Raw genomic sequence first — 11,715 nt, 5'->3', positions numbered from 1 at the left:
ACTGTGCTCAGCATACAAGGGACATCAGGAATTTGAACTACTGATCATAGACTTGTAAGGTGGTGCTCTAATCCCTTTCATGATTCCCCCAGGTCACTATATTGTTATTTTATAAAGTATCCCAGAAAAATAGCAAGCTAGGAACTTGCAGCAGGAGTCCCAAGTTTAGGTTCTCTTTATCTCAGTTTCCGGACTGGGTGTGAACATGGTTGGGATATTGTAAAAGTCATTTCTCTTATCAGAGCTAATCATCTTCCACTGACTTTGGGGGGGCCACACCCAACTGTGCTCAGGGCTTACTCCTAACTCTGCACCCAGGGATCACTCCAGGTAGGCTCAGGGAACCATATCGGGTGCTGCAGATTGAACCCAGCTCTGCTGTGTGCAAAGCAAATGTCCTACCCGCTTCCTACTGGACGGGCCCCAAAAGTCCATGTTCACAGTCGTAAAAAGCATTTCTAACAGTGTTTTTACCTACTCAAGGTAATTCTGAAACACTCTGAAAATGCTGACTCTTTACATATCTATATATATTTGTATCAGTTGTTATTCTTAACTCTGACAGAAGTCTTACATTATTGTCTATTTTGGAATGAGGGACAAGTTATATCTCCATGTTTTCTGTTACAGGGAAGCTGATATTAAAAGAACAATTTCTTGCAAGCCGAAGGTCAACAGTTAGATTTTGCATGTTTCTCACTAACCAAAATGCTCCTAAATCTCTTCTTCTATACTCACTGGACTTGTTTCTTTAAAATTTTCATGAAATTTTCATGAAATTTCCCTGTAGTATCTTATGAACTACACTAAGTCCATGAGATTTTAGTTAAGGCTTATTTATTTATGACTTTAGTTATGACTATGTACTATGATAGATTGTACCTTTTATTTGGAACTCAAAATTATTTGTATCTGATGAGATGGAAGTACAATTTTCCATTTGGTTGATTACAAAATAAGAGAAAGATTGTATGTCCTCTCATGAACAGATGCATCATCAAGCACAGATGAAAGTTACACTCATTTCTTGAACAAAAGTCTTAGACTTAAAATAGTGCTGATGACTGGTCTTCCATTACCCTTCTTTCTGACACAGCACTGTGGGCAAATATGGCACTGTTTATGCTAATATGACACCAACACATCACAATTCCTGGAGCACAAGCGATTCCAGTCTACTGAATTTAAAATTCTAAGTTGAAGAATGACTATCAACTTTTTAATATAATTTAATCTGAATATAGCTCAAAATAAAATGCAGGCATATTGTACCCTTACACGATAATTTACTGGGTTTTTTTGTTGTTGTTTTCTTTTCACAAACAGATTTAATTCAAATTTTGTGTGAGGTAGGAGCTACACCTGGGAATTCCTCAGGGCTCTGTGCTCAAGAATCACTCCTGGTAGGCTTGGGGGAACTTATGGGATACTGGGGATTGAACCTGGGTCTGCCTCATGCAAGACAAATGCCCTATATGCTTATTGATATTCAGGTTCCCTTTTTATTTAAAAAAATTTTTTTGGGTCACACCAGTGATGTACAGGGGTTACTCCTGGCTCTGAACTCAGGAATTACTCCTGGCAGTGCTCGGGGGACCACATGGGATGCTGGGAATAGAACCCAGGTAGGCCGCGTACAAGGCAAACACCCTACCTGCTGTGCTATCACCCCAGCCCCTTAAAATTTTATAGATGCCTTCTCAGTGGTGTTATGGGATCTGATGTCCTGGAATGTAGGGATCTCTCCTAAATTTACTTTGGGCAGCACAGCCATACCCAGTGGTGCTAGGGAACCAAATGGTTGGTCCAGGGAACAAACTTGGGATCTTTTGCTTGCAAGGCAAGCACACCACCAATTTGAGCTGACTGTCCCAGGGCCTACAATATTATTTCCTTGTTTTGATTTTAGTGAAACAAAATAGTTTTTATGGAAGTAAGGGATATGGGAGAGGAGACATATTCAAGAGAGAACATGGGCTTCTCCAAAGTGGAACAAAATCAGAGTACAGAAAGGAAAAAAAGTGTTCAAGAAAGAACATAGGCTCACAAAAGACTGTGAGTTTTGAGTTTGGGGTCACATCTGGAAGTGCTCAGGGGATATTCTTGTTTCTGTGTTCAGAAGTGACCCCTGGGGGCCTGGAGCGATAGCACAGCGGGTAGGGCATTTGCCTAGCACATGGCCGACCTGAGTTTGATCCTTGGCATCCCATATGGTTCCCGAGAATTGCCAGGAGTAATTCCTGAGTGCAGACCCAGGAGTAACCCCTGAGCATCACTGGGTATGACTGAAAAGCAAAAAAATAACCAAAAAAGAAAAGAAAAAAAAAGAAGTGACCCCTGGTGGTGTTTCAGAGACATATTGATGCTGAGGGTTAAACTGGTGCTATGATCCCCTCAGTCACATGCAAGGCAAGTGCCCTACATTTTCACTTTCTCTCTAGCCTCAGAAATTTCAAGCAGGAAGTTTTATAATTTCAAATTATAAAATCTGAATAATATTCAAATTATAGTATTTGAATAAAGACCTGAAGTAGCCAGTGGACACAGAAAGGAAAATGTTCCAGGGAAAAGGAAACTCAGGTACAAATGAGTATCTGGAGTATGCTTGGTATTTTTTTTTCCTAATGTGTATTTTAATATTATCTGTACTTTTTACATTACTCATGATTTTATACTGATTAAATGAACGTATTACATAAACTCTTAATTAAATAGACCATCAATAGTAGGTTTTAAATCTTGGAAGGGTAGCATCTTGAGAATTTTTAAAAAGCAGAATATAAAAATAATCGTTCTTTTTATCATTATTAGTCACATCTACCTTACCTCTCTGATTCTAGCTTCTCTGTACCTAATGAACACACACACACACACACACACACACACACACACACATGCACATACATTTCTTTTGTGTGTGTCCATGAAAGAAAAAAATGGTAGAAGTTTTGTCACAGCTCACCACCAGAGCAGATCCTAGGCTACCCGCCACCTCCATTCCTGTTCAGGCTGTTCCCATGCTTTGGTTACAGATTCTTCCTCTGTGTTGAAGAACACTTTTTCCTAAGTTGGAGTTGAGTCTCAGTTTACCATGCGTGGTGTTAAAGGATGGACAAAAAATGAGTCCATAGGAGGAAGAAGGGAAGGAGTACAAAGAAGGAAGGGGAGGGGCTGGAGCAATAGCACAGCGGGTAGGGTGTTTGTCTTGCATGCGGCCAACCCAGGTTCGATTCCCAGCATCCCATAGGGTTCCCTGAGCACCGCCAGGAGTGATTCCTGAGTACAGAGCCAGAATTAACTCCTGAGCATCACCGGGTGTGACTCAAAAAGAAAAAAAAAAAGAGGTCCAAAGAAGGAAGGGGAGGGCTGGAATGATAGCACAGCGGGTAGGGCGTTTGCCTTGCACACGGCCGACCCGGGTTCAATTCCCAGCATCCCATATGGTCCCCTGAGCATCGCCAGGAGTAATTCCTGAGTACAGAGCCAGGAGTAACCCCTATGCATAGCCACGTGTGACCCAAAAAGCAAAAAACAAACAAAAAAAAAACAAAAAAAAAACCCAAAGAAGGAAGAAGAGTAGTTGATGAGGTTAGAGAACAGAGTCAAATCACACAGGAGCTCAGAGAGCCTAAGTGAGGATGTTGGTTCTTTTGGGAGTGAAGTGGCGAGTCATGAAAGGAATTCCCCCCTGTTCTCCAACATCCCTCTGAAATGGGGAAATATCATGATGGAATGAGCAACTCTGTTCCATCAGGAGGAATATAGTCCAGAGGGAAAAATATCTTGTAAAATGGGACAACTGTCATGAATTTTACTTTTCATGCATATATTGGTCAGAAGATCGCTTCAAGAATAATTATAAGAGCAGTGCTTATAATGATTCATCTCAGGAATTTATACAGCAAATGGAGCAATGGTGTTAGAAGTATAGCTCTAGGTTTCAGCTAAAATATGTGTATACCTTTTTTTTTGGCCATACCTGGCAATGCTCAGGGGTTACTCTTGGCTCAGCACTCAGGAACTGCTTCTGGTGGTGCCAGGGGGACAATATGGAATGTTGGGGTTCAACCCGGGTAGGGCACTATGCAAGGTAACTGCTCTACCAGCTGTATTATTTCTCCAGCCACAAAATATGTCTATACTTGCAGTGGATAATGAGAGTGATAAGAAGAGTTTATAAAGAAAAAAACTCCAGGATATTAAGACAGATTAACTATTCTCAGAAACAAAGGGACAAAATTATTTCGTATTTTAACCAGATATGTTGCTCTTTGTGAGGTTTTATATGTAAGGAAATCGGTGAATCTAAAAGTAAAAGTAAGTAGCAGTTACATGATATGGTGAAGTTAATATTTGATTAGAAAATCCAATTATTTATACAGTTTATTCTGATACATCCAAAGATAGCTGTTTATCAGCAGGTGAACTTCCCCTTTAATTGGCACGATTGAGTAATTAGATATATTCTCAGAATAGTAATAAAATGAGACACATGATTCAGGAATGTGGCTGAAGTTTTTGTTTTGTTTTCATCTTGGAATTATTCAACTGAGACCAGAGACTACATTTTCTTTAAACTTGGGAATGGTTTTGATTTAAAATATTTGGTAATTTGTTACATAATTATAACCACAGGATCATGAGAAAGAGTCATGAGTCTATGATTTATGATAATATTCGCCCTTCTCTTATCCAATCAGACCCTTACCATCATTTACCTCAGCTCGAGTAGCCTCCTAATGTCTCTCTCTCTCTCTCTCTCTCTCTCTCTCTCTCTCACACACACACACACACACACACACACACACACACAAACACACTCCTTCTGAGTCAACATTTATACATCAGGTTGCTTCAACTAGAAAAAAATGACCTTTGTACCATGTCCTCTATATTATGTAAAGATTCACTCATCTGTAATGATAGGAAACTCTATTACAGTAGTTTAAATAAGGATTTTTTTCTCCTCATGAATTACAAAGTCTAGGGTAAGTATAGTGACTCCAAATTGCCTCCGGCTTACCAATTTCTGCTCTGCCATTCTTACTGTGGAGGCTTTTACTCTTGTGCTTTTTGTTGCATGAACTACTGGTGTAGTGAAGGGAATTGGACATGCTAAATATTTTAGGCAAATCCAAGGTTAAATCCACACAACTACATAACTTGAAAGAAGGGACAGAGTGGAGAAGGAAGGAAGTGAGTAAGCAAATATCTCAAGCGTCTTAATACCCTTTAATCACTCTCCATGGTTCTTTAAAATTTTTCATTCCTCTTTATCCTACTCCCCCCCTCTTTTTTTTTCCTTTTTGGTTATATGCAGTGGTGCTCAGGGATTACTCCTGGTTCTGAACTCAGGGATCACTCCTGGTGGACTTAGGGGACCATATGCAGTGCCAGGAATTCAACCCAGGTCAGCACGTGCAACAAAGCACCCTATCTACTATGCTATCGCTCTGGCCCTTCTACTTCTTTTTTTTACACAATTACCATGTATAAGTCTAATACATGTTTCATTATATTCATTATATCATTTTATATAATTTCTCTCCCCAGAAGGAAAGCCCTGGGATACAGGGAATTTTATGCTTACTGATATATCTGAACAGCTTAGAGCAATGCCTAGGCATGGCACATAGCAGGATTTTAATGAATATTTTTTTGAAAAAGAAAAGGAAAAAGGGAGTCTGGAAGAGAGAAACTTTAAAAAAAAATTTTTTTTGCCCAGAAGCAGAGAGATATAAGATCCGAGGAAATATTTTCTAAGATGACAGGAATTGGAATTTGTCATCCTGCTAAGGAAGGGAGCCGGAGAGGCTGAAGAGATAAGAGGATGAGCTCAGGAAGTCCCTTAAGAATGTGAAAAGAAATGAGACCCAGAGCAGTTTATGGGATTAGCACAGAGAAACCCCCACAGCAGTGAACAGACAAGGGATTTTACCTGGGCACTGCAGTGCAGTGCAATAGCTAGATCATGAGGTCACTGGCCACCTGCAGGGTGGTTCTGTTTAGCCATCAGCCCTCCTCCACTCTGCCACCACTCCCAGGAAGAACTTAAGGATGGATGCTGATGCAGCTAAGTCATAGGTTTACTCGTAGAATCCCAGATGGGAGAGCTGTTTAGTAGGTTTTGTTTTTTTCAGAGAAATAGAAGTTGATGTCATTTGCTGTGACTGAGGTCTGAGAAGGCTGGCTCTTTTAAATGGAAAGTGTGAAAATGTTAGGAGTTGTTATATGATAAATGGGAGAGAAAATTTGTTAGAGGATCAGAGAAGAATTAAGTCTAATTAAGGTCAGTGATGTACATTCATGGTTGTTAGAACCTGCCCAATACACACATTTTGTTCTCCTTTCCCTCCTTTGGTGAAAAAGGACAATGAACAAGAAATTTCAGGCAGCAGAGCCTGAGCGATAGGACAGTAGGGAGGGTATTTGCCCTGCACGCAGCTGACCTGAGTTCAATCCCCGGCATCCCATATGGTCCTCCAAGCACTACCAGGAGTGATTTCTGAGTACAGAGCCAGGAGTAACCCCTGAGCATCGGCTGGGTGTGACCCAAAAAGCTAATACACCCCCCGGAAACAAAAAAACCCAGAAATTTCAGGCAGCAAAAGAATCTTGGTTGAAGTAAGCGATGGAAAATGAAATCTAACTTAGATAAGGAAGAGAATGAAGCTATGTGGAGACTAATAGAAATGAATTAAGGATTCTTAGGGCTGGAGTGATAGCACAGCGGTAGGGCATTTGCCTTGCACACAGCTGGCGAGGCTGGCCTGAGTTCGATTCCTCTGCCCCTCTCGGAGAGCCCGGCAAGCTACCAAGAGTATCTTGCCCGCATGGCAAAGCCTGGCAAGCTATCCGTGACATATTTGATATGCCAAACACAGTAACAAGTCTCACAATGTTACTGGGCCTGCTCGAGCAAATCGACGAACAATGGGAGGACAGTGACAGTGAAGGATTCTCAGACTAGTTGCCTGCAGAATGCCAGACGTTAAAATTACTATACTTTAGGTCTAGTATGGAGAGCAAAATCCATTTTCTAATGGAATAGGGTCATGGGTCAATATATTTTTTAAAAAAATGGTAGATATGACTAAATAGAATTACAGTAAGTTTAAAGAATGATATTTTGAGAGGAGCAGAAAAGAAAAAAAAGATATATAATATTATTAAGAGTAGACAACTAAAATTTGAGATGACTAATTTATTATTTCAATGATGGACAAGGCTTAAAAGGTTCAATGTGTGCCCAAGGGAGTGGATGATTGAAACGGAGAGTTAAGTGCAGGTGAATCTCAGCAGACGTGAGGAGGTCAAGGTTCCCAGGGACGAGGTAATCCACACGGAACCTGAAGCCATCCCAGATGATAAGGTACTTGGAAGAAAGACAGACAGAACTGTGAGCAAAGTTCAGAGTCATACCTACATGATGGAAGGAGAATACAGGTGGGCTTAGCAAAGATAGGGACGTGGAGAGAATGTAAACTGGCTTAAAAGGTTTTTCACAATGGTAGAGAAGGGAAGCTGGTTAACATCAGTTGAGTGTTTATTGATTGCCAGCCCATATTGTCAGCCCATGTCATTCTGACAAACACCCCACAAAATTAATATAAAGTGCTATTTTTATACCCTTGTTAGGATTAGGAAACAAATCAAGCAGTAATCAGCATCTCCCTGTTCTTATTCATTATGCTATCTAGCAAGTCACACAAAGAAATCAAATTCCCTGAGTACTATCAATGGTGGTGTGAACTTCACTGGAAAAATAATGGAAGAGTTGCAATTTCATTTGTATGGAAATGTTTGTCTCTAAGTATCCAGCAGGTGGCAGCACTGAACAGTAATGCTACACAGCGGGTGTGGATGGATTAGGACTTTTTACTCCAGGCCTTGATGATTTCTTCAGCAGCGTCCAGTGTACTGTCTTTCTGCAAATAAATGCCATTGATGACCATTAGATTTACAAATAAATTAAAGGTGAAGCAAATGTGAAACAACAGAAATAAATGAAGTTTCAAATGAATATCAGATCTCAAGAAAAATAAAAAAATTCAAAGGCAGATGCTACAAAGCAAGCAAAACAACATACTTACAGAAGCAAGTCAAAGATTCAGAATATCTTAAAATGAAAAAGTATTGTCTATCCTTCCTCTTTCCTTCCCCTCCCATGTATTATTATTATTATTATTATTATTATTATTATTATTGTTTTTTGGGGAGCCACTCCTGGTGGTACTTAAAGTTACTCCTAGCTCTGTGCTCAGGAATTACTCCTGATGAGCTCAGGGGACCATATAGAATACTGGGAATGAAAACTGGGTCAGCTATCTTCAAAGCAAACGTCCTTTCCACTGTACTCTCTCGCTCAAGCCCCTATTTATGTCAATTATCAAGATATCCCTCACTAGTTTCATTTTACAGTGCCAGGAGTTGAAATGTGGCACAAAGTAGAAATGTGCTCTACCATGGCGGCTCATCCCATACTCCCCACCCTATATCCTGACCATCTTGTATGGTAATTTCTGACTTCAGTTCTATTAGTTACTCCCAAATCTAAATATTGAATTTTCCATATTTCAGATAATATTTGCCAATCTTTGCTCTGAATGAGGAACTAGTCCATTAACACCACTCTGTTCCTACTTATTAAGGCTTCAGTTACAACTGCAAATAAACTCCATCTGTTCTCTGAATAGGCACTACCTGCAAATGGATAAACAAAGTTGAGGGCTAGATAGTGAAAATCAAACCTCCAGATTTTGCCCTACTTCTTTTCCTCTCCCTTCTACCAGGTTAGTCTATAGGATGGCCAGAGGCTCTGTTCACTTTTCAAAATTAGTTCCTCTTTTCCACATTACTACTCCCTCGTGACCAGTCACATTCGGGACAGATCCATCTCGAGCTTTGCAGTTCTACACTAAAATTGAATTTGGGTGGCTTAGGCACATGGTGGAATGAAGTGGTTGTCCCTGTAGGAGGAGGGGGATGGGATGGGGCCTGAACACAGAGCCAGGAATAGTCCCTGACTACAACCTGCTGTGGTTCCCAAATCCAAAAACAAAATGAATGTAAATAGATAAAAAATTCTGCTTTAGTTTTGGTGCCCTGCCCCTGTGCAGGGGTCATTAGGACCTCATCCAGCAGTGCTCTGAAGCCACTGGCATGCAGGGGGTTAAACCTGGACCTTGCACATGAAGGCTACACTCTGCCAGGTGAGCCACATGCCTGGTTTTCAATAACTTACAGGGACAGAATAGGGAAGAATGGAGTCTATGGTACATTTTTCTTCTTCTTTCTATTTTTCTTGGAGGGGGGTGAGAAGGGAGTGGCACACTGGAAAAGTGCTCAGGGCCACGTAGTATTGGGGACTGAAGCTGGGATTTCGCATGTAAAGCGTGTGCTCTAGCCCTTGAGCCATCTCTCCAGCTCCTGTGCTACTTTCCGCTCCTTCTCTTAGTTTTGTTTATAACTTTTGTTTAGTGGCCACACCCAGCAATGTTCAGGGTTACTGTTGACTCTATTCCTCAGGAATCACTCCTGGGGATGGTGGGGACCATATGGGATGCTGGGGATCGAACTTGAGTCAGCTGCATGCAAGGCACACATCCTACCTGCTGTACTATCTCTCTAGTCCATGTTTATAACTTTAAATAAGATGTTTATACCTTTATGTCTAGATCCACTGTAAGATGAGAACATCAATGGCCTTACCCTTTGTTCTGTATGTTAGTTTACTAAATGTTAACATTATTGGGATGTTAAAATTTTATATTCTACTCTGCATAAGTCTTCCATTGTTTATTAGCTGTCTCTAAAAGTAAAAAAAAAAAAATCAAGTATATATTACTCAGACCAGGTTGACAGGTGAGTAAGTTGGTATACAAAGTGCCTTGATTGCAGGAAGATGATTTTAATAACCACATCATTATTTGGAAATGATTCTTTCATACATAAAAATGTAGGTTTGATAATGATAAATTCTCTCAGCTATCATTTATCCTAGCTATAGATTACATTATCATGGGCTGGAGCGAGAGCACAGTAGGTAGGGCATTTGCCTTGCATGTGGTCGACCCAGGTTCGATTCCTCCATCCCTCTTGGAGAGCCTGGCAAGCTACCGAGAGCATCCCTCCTGCATGGCAGAGCCTGGCAAGCTACCGTGGCATATTTGATGTGCCAAAAACAATAACAACAAGTCTCACAATGGAGATGTTACTGGTGCCCGCTCAAGCAAATAGATAAACAACGAGAGGACAGTGCTACTATAGAATATTGGGACAGTATCTTTTTTATTTCAATACTTACTATATGTCATTTTATTATACTCTGGTCCTACTCTTTGTGATACAATGTTTGTTAATATGCAGCTGTTAGGAGAGATGAAGTAATGAATTTTGCTTATTAGTGGATAGACATAGAGAGTATCATGCTAAGTGAAATGAGTCAGAAAAGAGGGACAGATATAGAAGGACTGCACTCATTTGTGGAGTATAAAATAATAACATAGTATGAGACTAAGAGCCAAGGACAGTAGATACAAGGGCGATGAAGATTGCTCCATAGTTGGAAGCCTGCCTCATGAGGGGTGGGGAGGGGGCGTGGCAGCTGGAACAGAGAAGGGATCACTAAGAAAATGATGGTTATGGTATCATTTGTGATAAGAGATGTGTGGTGAAAGTAGATAAAGGACCAAACATCATAATCTTTCAGTATCTGTATTACAAAGCATAATGCCCCAAAGTAGAGAAAGTACGGGGAATATTGCCTGCCATGGAGGCAGTGGGCGGGTGGGAAAGGGGGAAATACTGGGGAGATTGGTGGTGGGGAATGTGCACTGGTGGAGGGATGGGTGTTTGATCATTGTGTGATTGTAACTCAATCATGAAAGCTTGTAACTATATCTCACGGTGTTTCAGTTAAAAAATGCGAATTAACATGGATATCTCTGTTCTTGTGCAGGTGAAGCGTAGTTTTTTTCCTCTGACTGCTTTTAAGATCCTATCATTACCCTTGGTTTTCTGCAACTTGATTCTGTGTCCAGGTGTGGTATTCTTTAACTTATTCAGAGTTGGCTCACTGAGCCACATCTCAAATATCATATCTCAAAAATTTAGAAACCCAAGTTTAGTCCTCTCTTTTTTTGGTATTTTGGTTACATGTGTTATTTGATATTATCCTGAGACCCTTGATAGTTCAAACATGATTTTTCCCTCTTTTATAAAATCAGATTTGATAATTTCTTGCATCTGTATTCAGGTGTGCCCATTTCCCTCAACACTCTCAGTATTCTATATGGTTAACCCCATACATTTTCCACATCAGACATCATACTTTTAAATTCTTGAATTCCTACTGATTTCTTCCTCACCCCCCCCACCCCGCCCCACCTCATCCCTTCCTTTATTTGTTTTGGTTTCTGGGCCACACCTGGATGTGCTCAGGGCTTATTCCTGGTTCTGTGTTCAGGGATCACTCTTGAGGAGGTTTGGGGGACCATATGGGATGCTGGAAATTGAACTCAGCTTAGCTCCCTGCAAGACAAGTGCCCTACCTGCTGGACTATTTCTCTGGCCCCATTTGTTGCTGTGATGACTACTGTTTTTTGTTTTGTTTTGGTTTTGAGCTATACCCAGTGATGCTCAGTTCTGGCTCTGCACTCAGGAATCATTCCTGGCAGTGCTCATGTGACTACATGGGATGCCAGGGATCAAACC

General features: G+C 40.7%; 1 protein-coding gene across 6 annotated transcripts in view; it reads right to left on the bottom strand.

Annotated features, from left to right (window-relative positions):
* Positions 1-7,523: 7,523 nt before the first annotated feature.
* Positions 7,524-11,715, bottom strand: part of KYAT3 (kynurenine aminotransferase 3) — a 54,969-nt gene continuing 50,777 nt past the window's right edge. For all 6 annotated transcript variants that reach the window (XM_056123131.1, XM_056123135.1, XM_056123132.1 and 3 more), the window contains one exon: positions 7,524-7,928. In XM_056123131.1, coding sequence (XP_055979106.1) covers positions 7,869-7,928 — 60 coding nt within the window. In that variant the 3' untranslated portion in view covers positions 7,524-7,868. The remainder of the gene's footprint in view (positions 7,929-11,715) is intronic.

Source organism: Sorex fumeus, unplaced genomic scaffold (genome assembly GCF_029834395.1).
Source record: "Sorex fumeus unplaced genomic scaffold, SorFum_2.1 ptg000047l, whole genome shotgun sequence".
Taxonomy (NCBI): Eukaryota; Metazoa; Chordata; class Mammalia; order Eulipotyphla; family Soricidae; genus Sorex; species Sorex fumeus.
Note: the sequence above shows the minus strand (reverse complement) of the source record. Positions and strands in the feature narration are given on the sequence as shown.